At 42.3% G+C, this 21,052-nt stretch overlaps 1 protein-coding gene across 1 annotated transcript in view; it reads right to left on the reverse strand.

Moving 5' to 3' along the window:
- LOC124776685 overlaps nucleotides 1–21,052 on the reverse strand; it is a 712,754-nt gene that overhangs the window by 91,806 nt on the left and 599,896 nt on the right. Inside the window, exon 5 of the mRNA XM_047251827.1 lies at nucleotides 7,540–7,711. Within this exon, the coding sequence (XP_047107783.1) occupies nucleotides 7,540–7,711 (172 nt within the window). The remainder of the gene's footprint in view (nucleotides 1–7,539; nucleotides 7,712–21,052) is intronic.

The raw sequence follows: 21,052 nt of genomic DNA on the forward strand, positions 1-21,052 counted from the left end.
GTTTTTCTCTCCTTAATTCAGTGTTAGTACAGCTACATATATAGCAATAAATGGAAACCGGAATGGTTACTATTTTTGATAAACATATATTGTAGTAACCATACTATGATATTCCTGCCAAGTTGTTAATGTACATTACATAAACCATTTATTAAAGTGGGTGGAAAATTGTATCTTGTGCCAGTCGACTGTACTGTACCTTGAGCATGGCCCAAGGAACAAAGCATTGTTAGGTAACAGAATGTATTGCAATAACTGCAGTATCAATTTTGACAGATGCCAAGGAGCAAGATGGGTAACACAAGATGACAATTGTCTCTGTAAGCTCTGTAAGATTTTCATGTTTCAAGAGCCACTCTACAGAGATATTTACAAAAGCCTAAATATGCATCTTACAGAAATTGTGCCATCCAAAGGTATTCAATTCTGCAGAAGAAAATGTGTTTGTTGATTACCTCATAACTGGCTCTAAAATGCACTATGAATTGTCCCGAATTGAGTTATGAAAACTGGCATTCCAGTTTGGTATATCACAGAATAAAAACATGCCTCCATTTTGGGACAAATATAGAGAAGCTGGTAAACAAAGGTACACTGACTTCATGAAAAACCATGAATGACTAAGCATAAGAAAGCCTGAAACAATGAGCCCAGCTCATTCATCAAGTTTTAATAAGCACACTGTTGCAGCATTCTTGGGAAATTTGCAATCAATAGTGAACAAACTAACAATAACATCAGAAAGAATATTTGATGTTGATGGGGGTGGTAACTTGAATGTGCATGGGCCAGGAAAAATATCAGCTGCTAAAGGATGCAAGCAGGTTGGATCTATGACATCAGCTGAGTGTGGCAGTAATGTTACAATGATTGCATGCATTAATGCATTAGGCAACAGTGTGTCACCCGTGTTCATATTTCCAAGAGTCAACTTTAAGGAACATATGTTGAAGGGTACACCACCTGGATCTATAGATTGTACACTTTTAAGTGGCTGGTCCAATGGCAGTACTTCTTGGAAATACTTGTGGATGGATATGTGTGTGTGTGTGTGTGTGTGTGTGTGTGTGTGTGTGTGTGTGTGTGTGTGTGTGTGTGTGTGTGTGTGTGTAAAAGCTAGAATTTTGTTACACTAGCAAAGGACAATGGTGTAATCTTCCTTACATTAACACCACATAGTAGCCACAAGCTGCACCCTCCACAACACTGCATGTGCAGAATGGCTGCAGTCACATCCTGGAAAGCCTATAACCATTTTAAATGTCGCTGAAATTGCAGGTCGTCGAGCTTATCCATCAGCATTCTGAAAATTCAATCTGGACCTCGAGCAACTGGGATATGACTTATAAATGGGAGCATATTCCACGATGATGAATTCCTCGTGCTACATGTGACGAATAGACAACAACATAGGCTGCATCTAGGAATGATGAACTGGCAGCAGGACAAACTGGTATTTCTACTCAGCCACTACAGTCATCCCCTATTGAGGTGCTATGACCATTACTGAAAGCTCTTCCACAAAGCAATGGGTGTACAGAAGGGAAAAGAAAGTGTGGCGCATCAAGAGTGTTGACTGACACATCTCAAAAGTAGGCAACAGAAACACAGCATACTGCATGAGAAGGAAAAAGAAGGGGTCATCAGCTAGCAAAAGGAACAACTGAAGTCAAATGCAGAAGGAAGGCTAATTAAGAAGAAAATTATAGATGACTCTACGTCAGACAGTGACTCCAGCTCAAGTGATTTGTGAGAGGACAGAGACAGTGACATAAGTTTGAAAGATTTCTTGTTGCAAAGGCAGTCAGACAAAAATGAAGCAGATGATATTTCATTTGATGTAGACACAGACTTACAGCAACCACTACATTCTGGACAACAAGAAAACATTTTGTGGGAAGGATTGTTTCGGTAAAATATGGAGACTTGACTGAAATTTCTACGAAAGGGAAGAATAAATGGAACATTTGTATGGTCTTTACTAAATGATTTTGGTGAAATTTTGCAAGAACATGTTGTCAGATTACTTCCAGAACCAGCATCGGGAAAGCACGGGGAACTGAGATTCCCTCTTCATCATCATGGTTACAACATAAATTAATCAGAAATGGATTAAACTTTCTAATAGACATTAACAATATGCAAATGGAGATTAGCAATGTGTTAAGAGCTACATAGGTTTCATACAGTAAAAGTAACTTTTGTTTTTTAACTGTTAATTAGCATTCATTTTGATGCCTAATTGTATGCAATAGTTGTACCGTAGAACTAATGACTGTTTATTTGGACATAGCGTTTAGCAGCCCTGTGTTTACGTTGAATAAATTTATAATAAATGGCTTGTTGTTTTATTTTCAACTGTGGCTTATGGCACATGATCACATTGTACCTCGAGTCTAATAAAACATGTTTTAAAAATGTCTCAATAAGGCAGCCGTTAAAAAAAAAAAAAATAAAAAAAAAAGGAAAAAAAAAAGATTGAGTGTTGTGATTCATTTGATAAGAAATAGGGCAAGTAATGCAATAAGACAATGTGCAACAAGCACATCGAAAACCTTATTACTGCGTCTGCTAAGACGATCCAAAAAATGCGGGCAGTGATACAACACTCGTTGATGTTTGCTTATCTGACAAATGTAGTAAATCTGAGACACAAGCGGGTGGTTCTCAGGGGAGTATCTGTCATTATACGCAGCAATATGACATGACGAAGCCAGTACAAAAATATCTATTTTTTCTTGACCTCGCATTATATGACATAGAGTGTTGTAAACAGAACTTTATGCCAACTATTAATGTATCACATACCGATAATTTCACATGTATGGTTGGTAAGGTAAACAGCTTCTTGCGGAAGCAACTGCATTTTAGTTATATGTGCTCTGTCAGTATTTTGGAATCTATGGCAGTTGACATGGTGCTCACTTGGTTCGAGAAACCTTATCACGTAAACGCTCAGAAGAACGCTCCATAGATGTTCCTATTATGCGAATATCGGAGTTATAAATACTTCATCAAAAGTCCCTGTATCGATAATGTGGGCGAAAATAATGCCCTTTCGTTCCTAGTTTCACGAGAATGAGAATGTGTTAGTATTTATGTAGTATGCGGATGCGACAGTTGAAACTACATTACCTCGTGCAATTTATAATGACTATATCGGAAGCAGCGCTTAATTTATGAAATTTTAGGTGTCCGAACGCACCTCTTCAGCCATGCAAACACCCGCCCCCTTGAGTTAAAACTTACAGTGAGAAGCCATTCTTTTACAAAATAATGTTCTGGAATGCAGGTTTTTAAAACATAATTTCTTATAATCAAAACACTAAAAACTGCACGATTTAACATAAACAATTTGTGCTACCCCTGAAGTCGTAACAGTCGCACTATGCTCACTGGTCACTATAGTTCAATTCTTTTATCTTGGTGGTTCGCGCATGCCCGCCCAGACGCGGGAGATTGCTGCGTTGCCAGTTGCACACGACGCACGCGCCAAGAGAAGCAGCGCCGTAGTATAGCATAGTTCACAAGCTTACGTTTAGGGGGGAGCGCGCAGTTCCAGAAGTCAAGCCACCACGGCCGCATTAACCCTTTCGCTGCTACAGAGACGTGCTCCCCGCATTCCGCGCAGTGCGTGATTTTGTCACTGCACTGCTCGCCTGTGCTGACACGTGGTGTTCCGACTGCTTTGACACTCTTATCATTAGATTCCACAAAAACTATTTGGCCCAAAAATTAGATTTTTACACATTTTCTTGACTGATACCTTCCCCCCATAAATGACTTAATTTTGTTTCGATGTTCAACTCAGTTATTATGCAGCATTAAATGTAGTAAACCATTGCACGAAATTTTGAAGAGTTTGCAGAGATAAAAGTCCATAGAGTATACTTTCCGTATGGTCGATTTTAGTTGCCACAATGTTGAGAATGAAATGTGGACAAGATACCTAAATTTCATATAAAATTTACTGTATAACAATATCTCATTTAATTTAAGTACCACATAGGTGTCGTGGAAATACGGAAGCGTCCGATCCCACCCGTCTGCTTTGACCCATGACGTCACAAATATGGCGGAAACAACAAACACACACACTTTCCACAAGATGCCTAATGACACTAACGGGACAAGCGCGGGAAATGGGGTGTTTTGGGTGGGGGGCAAACTAAATATAAACAAATTTAGACGCCTTGCGTAGCTACAACGTGTAAGTGAAGACAGCCATGCATGAATACCCACCCACCTCCCCAGGGGTTGTAACCTCTGCAACCCATAGAAGATAAAGATGCTTCAGTAGCTGATTAGTGTTTTTTGTCCTTTTTTAAAAAAATCTCACGGGATAGAACGAACAGATCAGAAAGATAAATATAATAAACTAAAACAGAAATTCGAGGAAACAGATAATTAAAATAAGTAATAAGTGTTTTTAAATTTAAAAAAAATCTTACGAGATAGAACGAACAGATCAGAAAAGTAAATAAAATAAGATAAAACAGAACTGGAGACAGCCACACTCAAACCAAACTCTGCGCCGTCATGACGTCACACACGACAACACCCTTACGTCACCGGTCAAAGCCGACGCGTGGGATCGGACGCTTCTGTCGACCCAGGTGTCGTATGTAATATTGAAAAATATCCAGTCTTTCGCGACTGTAACAAAAGTTTTATTTACACCGGACACGTTTGGTTTATTTCAAAGCACTTCAATCAATCAAAAGGAAGTAGACAAAATACATTAAACAAAACTGTGGACTTACAACAACATTAAGACTTGAATATACCGTCTATCAGTGAAGTACTCTGAGCTATGTCAAATATAATTTTTATGTGTGGCACACACAAATAGTGTTTATTTGCTAAAACACTGATCAGCCGACACAAACGTTGAATATTGTGTTACCGCAGCACAAAACTACGAAAGGTGACTTGGCAATGGAGGAGACAATACTGTACACTGAAGATGCTTCAAAAGAGAGAAATGCGTCTGGTCTAAATAAGTCACTTATTACAGTTGCAGAAGAGGAATATATTTCAATACCATTGGTAAAACTGCGACTGTGGAACAAAAACAATAAAGAGAACGTGAGTACCATTGTGTATGTGCCATACCTTTCATTGATCGAAGTGCTTTAGAATAAAGCCAAACGTGCCCGGTGTAAATAAAACTTTTATTACAGTCGCGAAAGCTTGAATATTTCTCAATATTACATACGATACCTATGTGATACTTAAATTAAATGAGATATTGTTATGCAGTAAATTTTATATGAAATTTAGGTATCTTGTCCACATTTCATTCTCAACATTGTGGCAACTAAAATCGACCATACGGAAAGTATACGCTATGGACTTTTACCTCTGCAAACTCTTCAAAATTTCGTGCAATGGTTTACTATATTTAATGCTGCACAATAACTGAGTTGAACATCGAAACAAAATTACGTCATTTATGGGGGGAAGGTATCAGTCAAGAAGATGTGTAAAAATCTAATTTTTGGGCCAAACAGTTTTTGTGAAATCGAATGATAAATGTGTCAAAGCAGTGGGAACACCATGTGTCAGCACAGGCGAGCAGTGCAGTGATGACAAAATCGCGCACAGCGCGGAATGCGGGGAGCACGTCTCTGTAGCAGCGAAAGGGTTAATGAAGAGACAAAGCACTAGAAATTTCAAAAAATTGCCTTCAAACGAATAAAATCCGTGAAATAAGACACTTCGATATTATTTTTAAATAAAAGAAAATACTAAGCACCACAAGAGGTTTGAACTTTTCACCTTTCACTTATTAACCCAACACCTTAATCGTTATGCTAACGCAGCTCTTCAAGATAGGTGAGTCCATGAGGACTCTAACAGGTCACGCAAAATACTGACAAACACTGTTGATATGACTATGAATTACTCACACTTCATCGAAGTACAATGGGAAATAAACAATTACCGCTGTTCTTTATTGCGAAAAAGCGGTTCGTGAGAGTGATACAAACACCTTTCCTTACTATCGCCTGAATTAGAAGTCTTATTGCATGTTTGGTTTAATTAATTAATAGAATATGAAGCAATTGGTATAAAGAATGCTTTTTCCAAACTTTCTATAAAAGAATGTCTGCTATCAAGACATTGCTTTTGTTCTATTACTTTATTTATGACTGAACATTTCTAAAACTGAAGACACTCGTCCGTGCTCTGCTCTGCAGTCGAGATCTGGCAACGTCGTTCTCTGCTCATTGGCTTACTGTGTTTTGTGATGTCAGATGCGCAGAACGAACCTAAACTCGGCCGCCAACATAAATGACGTGCACTTTAGTCCTGCTCATTATATATCGGCACAAGTCGGCAGTTTTCGTGACTATGACGTCATGTTTTCAGCTGCTACCAACCGCAACGTTGAAACACAAGACAAAACAGTTGCATCGTAGCTGCTTGGTGAAGCGGAGGGTTTTGGTGTACAGATGTATTCCCATCTTTTAGAAAAGCTAACCATGATTCTTCTGGAAACACGAATTTTCTGACTGAAATATTTCATTAACTAATATGTTATTCTAGTTACACAACGCCTCGCCCCACGCCGCACGTTATATGTACGTTGCGATTTAATGAACATGTACTATTCTAATAATTCTTCCAGTGAGTTCAAATTAAAAAAAAGTCCCTGGGAGTTGGAGGAAGGCCGTTTCGGCCGAAATTAAGACCTTTTGGAAGTCAGAAACATATGCCAATAATACTAAATTCGGTATGTAGCCTACCCACTGCCGTATGTATAGTGACAGAGACATTAGAGAGAGTGATGGCCAAGACGACATAAAATTTTTGCTAGGTAATTTCAGTGCACATATCGGCAGAGAACAAAGTCCCAGGTAACTGTGGGAAACATTCCCGCTCACAAATATACAGTCAAAAATGGCATGACACTCATCGAACTATTCCAGCAGAAGAAGCTGAAGATTATGATAACATCCCTCAGATTTTAAAACATTGGTAATGTCACATCTCAATAACACCATCTATCAGCGAAACCTGGAATATACGTAAATGCGTTAAGGCGGAAGCGATTTACGCTAGAAAAGATTAGTTCCAATTTTGGCCACCAGATGCAAATCTGGCGCTGTTCAGCAGACATATCCGGTCCTCGTATTGAACAAACTGTTTAAGCGGCATTAAATAATAAAGTGAACATCATGCCTTCCTCACTTGTTTGGCATTTTCTGTCCACGTCCTGTTCCTAATAAATTACGCATAGAAATATTTCTTCTGTGCATCTTTCTTGCATTCAAGCGCCAGATTTGCACCTGGTGGCCAAAATTGGAACTAATTTTTTTTCCAAAGTAAATCGGTTGCGCATTAATGCATTAGAATGTTTACCGAGTTTCGCTGCCATACGATAATTACAGTCCACACTGGACCTCTGTGAGTAGCTGCACTTTGATTATAACCACTCTGTACTTTGTGCGGGTTTGTAAGAACTTGAGAGTAAAAGGTGACGTACTTAGGTGATAATGTGTGTGTGTGTGTGTGTGAGTGTGTGTGTCTTACTCGGCGAGTCCGTCCCAGATGGCGAGCGCCGTCCGCAGGAGCACCTCGTTACCCTCGAGGAAGATGAGGTCCCAGACGCGCAGCACGGCCGGCTGCGGCAGGCAGTTGGAGAAGAGCGTCAGGAACCACTGCATCGTGAACACGTTCGTCAGCGGCGGCTCGTAGCTCGTACCTGCAACACCGGACACCTACCTAGTGACATGCGCGTCAGCAAGAGGGGCCGAGTCCCGCTTAAATGATATGCAGAATCTTAACCCTGCAACACTAAAGGGGGGGATAACGTCAAGTTGCTGCTAGAGTTGCGCTCTACCGACGCTGTGGTTCGGTAATTTTGGTGCACTATAGTCTGGGAGACGAGTCTTTGGTATTGTCAGCTCGGTAGCGTCTTCCCGTTGCCTAGCGACCGCAGGCAGGCAGCCAATGACGGCCTGACTTTGAGCGGGTAGCAAGGGCCACGTTGCCGCTCTGAAACCCGGTCGCGCGCTTATGAAACTTACCAGTGTCTCGCGTGCAGGCGGTGCGGTCGTTCGTCGTTTGTCTGAAGTTGAATTCGCAGTTTATTTCGTTTTTGTTGCTTTTAGTGTTTCTTTGTTTATGTTTCGTTGTAAACAATGTCTAGTGCGGCGGGTAGTACCAGCCCAACACAAGAAGTGAATTCGTGTGCTCTGTGAGGGATTACTTTGAGAAAGAAAAGGACAAAGGTGGGCCCTTAATTCCTGTTGTTCAGGTTGTGAAGAGAACTGCAGCAGCATTGAAAATAAGTAAGAACACTGTTGTAAAGATAGGGAAAGAATAGTATAGTGTAGATTGTGACGAGACTAGCACAACAAAGCTGCACACACCAGGAAAGAAGCGACCGAGAAATAAGCCGGTGACAGCTTTGGACGATTTTCAGAAAGACGCTATTCGTCGTAATATATACAGCTATTATAAGAGAAGGGAACATCCCACTCTATCTAAATTACAGGTGTCGCTTCAGAAAGACGATCTTTTTAAAGGGAGCAAATTTTCATTGCGTACAGTGTTGAAAGACATAGGCTTCAGCTATTCACTGTTTAACGGACGCAAAATATTAATGGAAAGGACAGATGTAGTTGCATGGCGGTGCAGATTTCTGCGCAGGATCGTGGGTGTGGAATTCGAAAGTATAGTGTGGTTAGATGAAACTTGGGTCAATGCCAGCCATTCTTTACGTAGAGGCTGGAATGATGGAACGCCCGAGGGGACAATGGCAGTGCCTGTTGGCAAAGGAGGGCGTATTATTGTCTTACATGCAGGAACATCGAAAGGTTTTGTGCCAAACTGCTTGAAAATGTTTCGGTCAAAAAAGACGGGAGATTACCATGAAGAAATGAACAGTGTAGTATTTCAAGAATGGTTCGAGACATCGCTTATGACGAATCTGACAAGTCCATCAGTGAGTGTTATGGACAATGCGCCTTATCATTCCGTTGTTCACGATAAGGCACCAACCTTGGCAACAAAAAAAGACGATATCATTCAGTGGTTGAAACGGCGAAAAGTAGATTTCAGAGAAGATTTAAGGAAGGCGGAACTGCTCGAAATTGTGGCACAAAAGAAACCCCAATTTCCAACATATGTAATTGACTAGATTGCTAAAAGGCGCCGGCCGCGGTGGTCTCGCGGTTCTAGGCGCGCAGTCCGGAACCGTGCGACTGCTACGGTCGCAGGTTCGAATCCTGCCTCGGGCATGGATGTGTGTGATGTCCTTAGGTTAGTTAGATTTAAGTAGTTCTAAGTTCTAGGGGACTTATGACCACAGCAGTTGAGTCCCATAGTGCTCAGAGCCATTTGAACCATTTTTTTTTGCTAAAAGGCACGGCATGAAATCGTTCGGCTTCCTCCATACCACTGTCACTTCAATGTAATTGAAGGAGTGTGGGCGCAGATAAAAAATTACATTGCTGCAAACAATAAAAAATTCACGATCTCTGAAGTGGAAACTCTCCTTCCAGCAGCTATCAATAAAGTGACAAGCGAGACGTGGGCTAAAATTGTAAACAGCACTGCAAGTGCCATCAGAGAGGCGGCCAAAACCGAAGGGGTTGTGGAAGAATGCATCGAAAATTTAATTATACATCTGGGAGAGAGCAGTGACAGTTCGAGTAGTGCTGAGGAAGACAATGTCAAATCAGTTTCTGACAGTGATGTGAGTGGTGTTTTTCCATTACAGTAACTACAACGTATTCAGGAATGTAAGGAGGGAGTTTGCCATCGATCTACAACCAGATCATCATATTGTGAGTACTGTCTTCAGATTATAACTCTTAATACACTGACCAATTATTCTGTAGCTTGTAGTAGAACAAATTAATAATGCTAATACTTAACAAAGGAAACCAAAACTGCTAATGTTCAACAACTTGCGAAAATAGTTTTCATTTCAGTTGTGAAGTTTAACAAATAACTTTAGTATGTTTTAGCATCTTAGATACTTGTACTAAATAGCTCTTACCAGTTTTCGAGTTAATATATTTCAAGCATCAACTTTAAATAAATTCACGCGTACCTATACGACTTGTATTTTGTCTCGCTTTTATTTCTGCTGCTAGAGAATGCGTGTAGCAGACAGGGCGCCGCGTGCTGTGAGCCACGTTCGGCAACAGCGCCGTCTGCCCGACGGAATAGTCAGTACCAATCACTCGTCTCACGGACTATACATACATAACGTAGTAAATGGCGGGACTGCCGATAGTATTGGTAGCATTGGTAGGGAAAGAATCGTAAATGAATGTGTGAGAGAGGAACTGGGAGCCGACGACTTCTCCTTATTTGTTTGTTTGTTCGGTTGGTTGCTCTGCACATAATTAGAATCACACATCTTTCATTGCTAGTTCACTGTGCATTTTACATCCTTACAGAGTATAAACTGCATTTTATAACTAATGAAAAAATTGGTTTATCGCGTAACTTCTGCTCTTCTATGTAGCGAAAGCAGTTTCTTTTGATGCAAGTGCAGTTTACACGCACAAACATAAAAAATATATGTACACTACTGGCCATTAAAATTACTACACCAACAAGAAATGCAGATGATAAACGAGTATTCATTGGACAAATATGTTATACTAGAACTGACATGTGATTACATTTTCACGCAATTTGGGTGCATAGATCCTGAGAAATCAGTACCCAGAACAACCACCTCTGTCCGTAATAAAGGACTTGATACGCCTGGGCATTGAGTCAAACAGAGCTATGATGGCGTGTACAGGTACAGCCGCCCATAGAGATTCAACACGATACCACAGTTCATCAAGAGTAGTGACTGGCGTATTGTGACGAGCCAGTTGCTCGGCCACCATTGACCAGACGTTTTCAATTGATGAGAGATCTGGAGAATGTGCTGGCCAGGGCAGCAGTCGAACATTTTCTGTATCCAGAAAGTCCTGTACAGGACCTGCAACATGCGGTCGTTCATTATCCCGATGAAATGTAGGATTTCGCAGGGATAGAATGAAGGGTAGAGCCACGGGTCGTAACACATCTGAAATGTAACGTCCACTGTTCAAATTGCCGTCAATGCGAACAAGAGGTGACCGAGACGTGTAACCAATGGCACCCTATACCATCACCCCGGGTGATACGCCAGTATGGCGATGACGAATACACGCTTCCAGTGTGTGTTCACCACTATGTCGCCAAACACGGACGCGACCATCATGATACTGTAAACAGAACCTGGATTCATCCGAAAAAATGACGTTTTGCCATTCGTGCACCCAGGTTCGGCGTTGAGTACACCATCGCAGGCGCTCCTGTCTGTGATGAAGCGTCAAGGGTAACCGCAGCTATGGTCTCCGAGCTGATAGTCCATACTGCTGCAAACGTCGTCGAACTGTTGGTGCAGATGGTTGTTGTCTTGCAAACGTCCCCATCTGTTGACTCAGGGATCGAGACGTGGCTGCACGATCCGTTACAGCCATGCGGATAAGATGCCTGTCATTTCGACTGCTAGTGATACGAGGCCGTTGGGATCCAGCACGGCGTTCCGTATTACCCTCCTGAACCCACCGATTCCATATTCTGCTAACAGTCACTGGATCTCGATCAGCCCGAGCAGCAATGTCGCGATACGATAAACCGCAATCGCGATAGGCTACAATCCGACCTTTATCAAAGTCGGAAACGTGATGGTACGCATTTTTCCTCCTTACACGAGGCATAACAACAACGTTTCACCAGGCAACGCCGGTCAACTGGTCATGTCAGCACGTTGTAGGTGTCACCACCGGCGCCAACCTTGTGTGAATGCTCTGTAAAGCTAATCATTTGCATAGCACAGCATCTTCTTCCTGTCGGTTAAATTTCGCGTCTGTAGCACGTCATCTGCGTGGTGTAGCAATTTTAATGGCCAGTAGTATAAGATTGTTGATCTTATTTTCTACTCAACAGAACGTTTTTCATCGCGATCAAAGCCAAGAGTTTCCTCTTATTATTGATCACATGTCATACAAGTTTCAATGAGTACTGATAAAAAAGTCACTTTTTCTTTTCGGGAAGTTGCTTTTTCTAACACTACTGGGTGAATCACCTAACGCATGCACCGCAAATATTACGGGAATGGATAGTGCGATTGATCTGCTGTTTCCACGGAACGGATTGGTTGTTAGGATCTCGTATTGTTAGCCAATAAACAGATTGTAATAGCATTTAACAAGTGTAATTCTTGTGCAAATTTTAAATGGAAAATGCCTATTGACATTAACAGAATAAAAGTAGGGTAAATTAGAATATCAGGGTTGTTTCTTGCAGGATCCTAGTGCGAGTCGTTCACGTGATATGTGTGTTCCCAAAACATTCCACACCGACAACTGTTATGTGCCATTCTGCCAACGTAGCTGCTAGCTGTGATGTTGTTATATTTGCTTACAAAAAATTCAAATGGTTCTGAGCAATATGGGACTTAACTGCTGTGGTCATCAGTCCCCTAGAACTTAGAACTACTTAAACCTAACTAACCTAAGGACATCACACACATCCATGCCCGAGGCAGGATTCGAATCTGCGACCGTAGCGGCCACGCGGTTCCAGACTGTAGCGCCTAGAACCGCACGGCCACTCCGGCCGGCTATTTGCTTACAGTGTGCTTGTGTGTTCCTTGAGTGCACTGTGACTTGCTTGTCAGTATGTGACAGTCCAGAAGTCGGTTGTGAGTGGACGAGGAGGCTTTAACAATGCAGAAAAAGCCGACATGTTCTTGGTGTGTGGAGAATGTAGAAAGAATGTAGTTCGTTTTGTACCGTGTATGGGGCAAGATATCCCAACAGATGTCAACCATCTCGGCAATTATTTATCAATCTCTTCAACCAGTTGCATGAAAGTGGTAGTGTAACACCTAGACAACGTAACAGAATGAAAGAAGTAATGACGGAAGAGGGGGAAGTTCATGTTGTTGCTGCTGTTGCAGTAGATCTCTATCTTAACTCCCGCGCAATCGTACAATAAAGTGGCATGAGTGAGTGAAGTGTCTCACTCATTCTCCGTCGACATAGGTTCCATCCCTATCACATTTCTCTCCATCAAGAGCTGCATGGAAATGATTATGAAATTAGTGTTAATTTTTGTACATGGACATTAAGACGAGATACTCCAAATGTATCATGTATTTTGTTCATTGAGGAAACCATATTTACCAATCATGGCCAGATAAACCATCGTTGGCTTCATCATGGGGAATGTCAGCGTCCATGGAGTGTGAACGTGTGGTGTGTAATAGTGAACCAGGAGCCCTTAGGCCCGTTTTCCATAGACGGAACACTGAATGCGCCTAAGTATCGCAGCCTCCAAACAGACCATCTTCCACGGAAGCTAGAAGACGTTCCTCTGCAGACTAGGAGGAACCACTGGTACCAACATAATGGCTGTTCAGGCTATAGTCCACGAAGTACAACATCATGTCTTCACGAATTGTTTCCAAATTGTTGGATTGGACGCAGAGGACCTGTATCCTGGTTGGCTTGTTCCACGAATCTGACGCCTGTAGACTTTTCTCTGCGGGGAATGCTGAAAGACGCTGCCTACAAGGACATATGAGCTACACTCGATGATATGCAACGACGAATTGCTGCAACCTGCTCGGACATATCCACTGAAATGCTAGCACGTGTGCAGCAATTGTTCCATACCAGACTGGAAGCGTGTATCGCCGCTGCCGGTAGCCCTTGTGAACGCGACCTGTGATGGTCAGTTGTCTCGTTGTTGGTCAGAATGCAAATGACTGATGTATGCACTTTATCATGTGTTACCACAGGTACTGTACAAGTGTCGGTGTGGCAATTGCTTAGAATATGATATGTTGTAAACAAGTCGCACTATAATGCTGTGTCCGAGCGAGGTGGCGCAGTGGTTAGCACACTGGACTCGCATTCGGAAGGACGACGGTTCAATCCCGTCTCCAGCCATCCTGATTTAAGTTTTCCGTGACTTCCGTAAATCGTTTCAGGCAAATGCCGGGATGGTTCCTTTGAAAGGGCACGGCCGATTTCCTTCCCCATCCTTCCCTAACCCGAGCTTGCGCTCCGTCTCTAATGACCTCGTTGTCGACGGGACGTTAAACACTAACCTCCTTCCTCCTTCCTATAATGCTGTGACCAATACCACTGACATTCCAATGTACCTTACTTTTATTTTTTTTTAATTTCAAGAGGCATTGTACCATTTAAAAGTGTACGTTTGCACAAACAATATACTTTCTAAATATTATTATCTGTTTATTGGCTAACAATACGAGCCACTGACTACCAATCCATTCCGTGAAAACCACACATAAGTAGCACTTTCCATTTCCGCAATATTTGTGGTGCGACTTTTAGGTGATTCACTATGTATATAATAAATATGTCTAGTTTTCTTTATTTTTACTACAACATCCCTCTGTTTCACACAACAAATAAACAATTTTCGAATAAAACTTGAATGGAACATAGACAATTTCAGTTTTGCAATAAATACTGTTTATTCTTAAGTACCAGACAGGAGGATAAGTATGCAGAACAAAAATGCTCCGTATTTTACCTAGCCAATTATATGTCCTGACTCAGTTTCTAGACGGTTCACCGCTTCCGATTTTTGGGGACCCTAGTAAGACACTGATTGCATACGTAAGGAACGTGATCGTCATGAGGTAACGCCCGATAGGTATGCAACACATCCAATGTACAGGTTATGCGTGTATAACCGTAACTGACCAAAGCCACTAGGAAAACTACAGTAGTATACGCTCGCTTATGGTAGCTAACGGTGTCCTATGATAGTTCTACAACTCTAATTGCTACTAAACCATGGTAAATTTAACTACCCTAATTTTATTCAAAGGAGGTCATAATTTATAGATTACACATTAGTTGTTGCAATTATTAGATGTCCAGTAGTATGTTACACACCAAACTGAATACAAAACGTTCTGTTTTATACCATACTGCAATCGTAAATTTTAAGAGGTTTAATAATCTAAAGTTGACAGGTGCTGTGCCTCGAGAACTAAATTTGATATGGAGTACACTAAACTTACCGTATTTTTATCAATTGAGCTGGTTAGAAGCAAAGGGCTTGACGAAACTAAATATTTGGAGGTAAGTGCACCACATCGTAATAGAAGAACCAGTCTATTTGATGGCAAGGGCATATAGCGGAGGTCAGTCTGGTCGTGGCCCCAGCTGGCCACCCAGGTCACCTGATCTGTCAGTGCGCGATTACTTTGTGTGGGGAGCCCTCAAGTTTAAGGTGTATCGCAGCAACCCTTATAATCTTCCAGAACATTTAGGAGAGACTGCAACAATTCCAGCAGTCTACCTTCGATCCACTTTCAGCAACTTTCTGATCAAGTCCCAAAAGTGTCAAGTCTCTTTAATCATATGCTATAATCAAGTTACCACTGTATTTCCTTTTCTCTACTGTGTTTCTTTGCACTCTTGAACTCTGTCCTCCCAGCCACTTTTATTTGCCATCCGTGTATGTGTATGCGCTAAGAGCCTGCTTGCCGTTTGCCTTATCCACCCATCCAAAATCCAAGTGGTACTGGTTGCTCATTCTAGGCTCAATAGCCCGAAATATAGCGAATCCGGCCGGCCGCGGTGGTCGTGCGGTTCTAGGCGCTCCAGTCCGGAGCCGCGCTGCTGCTACGGTCGCAGGTTCGAATCCTGCCTCGGGCATGGATGTGTGTGATGTCCTTAGGTTAGTTAGGTTTAATTAGTTCCAAGTTCTAGGGGACTGATGAGCACAGCAGTTGAGTCCCATAGTGCTCAGAGCCATTTGAACCATTTTATAGCGAATCCATAATATGGGACGAAGATTAACTTCCCTCGTTCAGCAAAGAGTCCAGGAAGCTATACATAATAGGCGAAAGTCTTAATTGGTCTGAGCACGTAACTTATGTGCAAGAAGGCATCAGCGTCTCTCCATACCTGCAGAAGACATTTGTACAGACACTTGTACTTGCAGTTATCGATTACAGTGAAGTTATCCTGCAAGGTCTTTTTCAGGAAAGCTCACGGCCCTTGGGACTGGTTATGAATGCCTGAGTTCGTTATATCTGTAATGTTCAACTCTTTCATGACATTTTAACATCGTAATTGTGGCGACGATGGTTACAATGCCACAACGTAGGTGCACGCTCTCGTAAGTTTGTGTTTGGAACTGTCCCTGTCTGTAGCTCATTATACGCTGCACGCGGACACGATAGGGAAACGATGTAGACACTACTTTGGTAACGTTCTGCCAAATGCTTGCATACCTTGTACCTTGACTGCAGAAAAGCACCGAAACGAAACTGGCCGTAAAAAAGATGCGGACACCTATGGCTGCCCTGTTATGAGAACATCAGAGCTGCAGAAACCATTCTGAGAAACAGTACTACACTGAGGTGAGAAATGCACATCTACAGATGGCGGTAGAATCGCGGTTTTTTTTTTTTTTTTTTTTTTTTTTTTTTCCAGTGTACTGCCTGGTTTGGTGCGGCCCGCCACGAATTCCTTTCCTGTGCTAACCTCTTCATCTCAGAGTAGCACTTGCAACCTACGTCCTCAATTATTTGCTTGACGTATTCCAATCTCTGTCTTCCTCTACAGTGTTTGCCCTCTACAGCTCCCTCTAGTACCATGGAAGTCATTCCCTCATGTCTTAGCAGATGTCCTATCATCCTGTCCCTTCTGCTTATCAGTGTTTTCCACATATTCCTTTCCTCTCCGATTCTGCGTAGAACCTCCTCATTCCTTACCTTACCAGTCCACCTAATTTTCAACATTCGTCTATAGCACCCCATCTCAAATGCTTCGATTCTCTTCTCTTCCGGTTTTCCCACAGTCCATGTTTCACTACCATACAATGTTGTACTCCAGACGTACATCCTCAGAAATTTCTTCCTCAAATTAAGGCCGGTATTTCATATTAGTAGACTTCTCTTGGCCAGAAATGCCTTTTTTGCCATAGCGAGTCTGCTTTTGATGTCCTCCTTGCTCCGTCCGTCATTGGTTATTTTACTGCCTAGGTAGCAGAATTCCTTAACTTCATTGATTTCGTGACCATCAATCCTGATGTTAAGTTTCTCGCTGTTCTCATTTCTACTACTTCTCATTACCTTCGTCTTTCTCCGATTTACTCTCAAACCATACTGTGTACTGATTAGACTGTTCATTCCGTTCAGCAGATCATTTAATTCTTCTTCACTTTCACTCAGGATAGCAATGTCATCAGCGAATCGTATCATTGATATCCTTTCGCCTTGTATTTTAATTCCACTCCTGAACCTTTCTTTTATTTCCATCATTGCTTCCTCGATGTACAGATTGAAGAGTAGGGGCGAAAGGCTACAGCCTTGTCTTACACCCTTCTTAATACGAGCACTTCGTTTTTGATTGTCCACTCTTATTATTCCCTCTTGGTTGTTGTACATATTGTACATGACCCGTCTCTCCCTATAGCTTACCCCTACTTTTTTCAGGATCTCGAACAGCTTGCACCATTTTATATTGTCGAACGCTTTTTCCAGGTCGACAAATCCTATGAAAGTGTCTTGATTTTTCTTTAGCCTTGCTTCCATTATTAGCCGTAACGTCAGAATTGCGTCTCTCGTCCCTTTACTTTTCCTAAAGCCAAACTGATCGTCACCTAGCGCATTCTCAATTTTCTTTTCCATTCTTCTGTATATTATTCTTGTAAGCAGCTTCGAAGAATGAGCTGTTAAGCTGATGGTGCGATAATTCTCGCACTTGTCAGCTCTTGCCGTCTTCGGAATTGTGTGGATGTATCGCGTACACAAGGTATAAATGGGCAGTGCATCGTCGGAGCTGGCATTTGTTCTCAAGTGACTCATGTGAAAAGGTTTCCGATGTGATTGTGGCCGTACGACAGGAATTAACAGACTTTGAACGCGGAATGGTAGCTGGAAGTAGACGCATTGGACATTACATTTCGGAAATCGTTAGGGAATTCAATGTTCCGAGATCCACAGCGTCAGGAGTGTATCCAGAATACAAAATTTCAGGCATTACCTCTCACCCAACAATGCAGTAGCCGACGGCTTTCACTTACCAACCGAGCGAGGTGGCGCAGTGGTTAGCACACTGGACTCGCATTCGGGAGGACGACGGTTCAATCCCGTCTCCGGCCATCCTGATTTAGGTTTTCCGTGATTTCCCTAAATCGTTTCAGGCAAATGCCGGGATGGTTCCTTTGAAAGGGCACGGCCGATTTCCTTCCCAATCCTTCCCTAACCCGAGCTTGCGCTCCGTCTCTAGTGACCTCGTTGTCGACGGGACGTTAAACACTAACCACCAACCAACCTTTCACTTACCGATAGAGAGTAGCAGAGTTTGCGTCGAGTTGTCAGTGCTAACAGACAAGCAACGGTCCGTGGAATAACCGTAGAAAGCAATTTGGACGTACGACGAACGTATCCGTTAGGACAGCGCGGTGAAATCTGGTGTAATGTGCTATGGGAACAGACGACCGGTCAGAGTAACTTTGCTAACAGCGCGACATCGCCCGCACCACTTCTCGTGGGCTCGTGACCATATCGACCGGACCCTAGTCGGCTGCAAAACCGTGGCCCGAGAAGATGAGTCCCGATTTCAGTTAGTAACAGCTGATGGCAGGGTTAGACTGTGGCGCAGACCCTACCAGGCGAATGAACCAAGTTGTCAACAAGGCACTGTGCGAGCTGGTGGTGGTTCCATAATGGTGTGGGCTGAGTTTATATGGAATGGGCTGTGTCCTCTGGTCCAACTGAATCGATAATTGACTGGAAATGTTCGGCTACTTGGAGGCCATTTGCAGCCTTTCATGAATTTCATGTTCCTAAACAACGATGGAATTTTTGTGGGTGACAACGCGACCATGTCACCAGGCCGCAGTTGTTCACGATTGATTTGAAGGATATTCTGGACAATTCGAGTGAATGATTTGGCCTTACAATCGCCCGCATCAACCCCATCGGACATTTGTGGAACGTAATCGAGAGGTCAGTTCATGCACAAACTCCAGCACTGGCAACGCTTTCGCCATTATGGATGGCTATAGAGGCGGCGCAGCTCAATATTTCTCCAGGGGACATTCAACGACTAGTTCAGTCCATGCCACTTCTACTTTCTGCACTACGCCGGGCAAAAGAGAGTACGACACGATATTAGGACGTATCCCATGACTTTTGTCACTTCAGTGACAAATGTCAGCTTACCACGCCACCAGAAACGATATATTCCTTCGAAGTTTCTGATTTGTACGGTGTGATCAATTTCACGGTCAGGAGAGTGGAGTAAAGGAAGATTATATTCTTATGATGGAGGTTAAATGGCAGGCTGTGAATTAATAAGATCTGAGTTTTTTCGTGGATTCCAGAACTTAAGAAAATGTTTAGACGAAGAACTAAAGCATGCGGAAAATATAACAGGGAAACATAATTCACTCTAATTTAGTTACGAAAACATATTTGGTTTAAAATCCGAAGTTTGCAAATTTTCTTCGCTGATTGCCGGTTTCGGCTCTTTACCCAGCCATGTTCAGATTAGTCTAAAATATTGTTCAGTAAGTGACAGTCATTACACGTCGTCCTAGTTAAATAAAATACTAAAGCTAATGTTTTATTTGATTATATAAACTGACAAAGATTTTCGCTTTAGGGTTTTATTTAACTAGAACGACTTAGCTCTACAAAAATACGACAATGCCACGCACAATTCCAAATACGAGTGCCACACACTGAACAGCATTTTAGATTCAGCTGAAGATGGCTCAGTAAGGAGCGATCTTGAAGTAGGTTTTCTATCCGTATACGTTTTAAATCAATTGATCACATATCTTCCACCATTGACAGTGTCAAAGAATAACATTAATTACGTAAGCTTCCAACAATATTATCTTTAGCATTGAACCCGTTATACAGTTAATAAAAGTTTGAACAGAACTGTAAAGAAAAATGGTCAAAGTTCCACAGACGTTTGTCTTTATTAACTGTTGACTAGTTTCGGATCTTTTCAGTCCATTTTCAAATCATCCACATACGTCATACAACAAAATCCATTGCGCGTGAACGCCGGTCACGTGGCGTGTGAGTGTGGCTGGGAGCAACATATTATTTACAATACGACCGTGTTGTCCTGCACGCTGCGAACTTATTTGACCTCAGTATTGTTACACTGGGGAGTGATGTCGCTTCGATTGACTTACCATAGCCGGCCGGAGTGGCCGCGCGGTTCTAGGCGCTACAGTCTGGAACCGAGTGACCGCTACGGTCGCAGGTTCGAATCCTGCTTCGGGCATGGATGTGTGTGATGTCATTAGGTTAGTTAGGTTTAATTAGTTCTAAGTTCTAGGCGACAGATGACCTCAGAAGTTAAGTCGCATAGTGCTCAGAGCCATTCATCAGTCCCTAAGCTTACACACCACTTAACCTAAATTATCCTAAGGACAAACACACGCACCCATGCCCGAGGGAGGATTCTAACCTCCGCCGGGACCAGCCGCACAGTCCGTGACTGCAGCGCCTCAGACCGCTCGGCTAATCCCGCGCGGCGTAGGAAACAAGAAGGCAGCTTAAGCGTCTGCTATTCCTGTCTCTGTGAATTATTGAATTATGTATAAGATGTACAGACATAATGTGTGATCGACATAGTATTAATAAGGTTCAGACTAAAATTTCACGTATCAAATCGCAAAAGCTGGATGATCTGTAAGAAGGAGCCAAAGAAGTCAACGGTGTCGAGCAAGAAAACAAAAATCCTTGTACAATCTTCCAAGGCATAACAAAATGAGAAATCAACAGACAGTATACGAAATACAGACCGAGGCAATGTGATGCGAGATCAGAGAGGCATTCTACAAGAAGTTCGTAAGTACTTTCAAAACCTCTACGGAGAGGATGTTACTGATGATAAAGAAGCTCATAATCTTTTGAGACATGTAACAATGATTGCTCGATGTGGAAGATATTCTGTCGCTATGCAGCCCATTCACGGGAGAAATTCTTGACTCAATAAGACAAGCAGCAAAAGAGGAG

The sequence above is a fragment of the Schistocerca piceifrons genome, chromosome 1 (assembly GCF_021461385.2).
Source record: "Schistocerca piceifrons isolate TAMUIC-IGC-003096 chromosome 1, iqSchPice1.1, whole genome shotgun sequence".
Lineage (NCBI taxonomy): Eukaryota > Metazoa > Arthropoda > Insecta > Orthoptera > Acrididae > Schistocerca > Schistocerca piceifrons.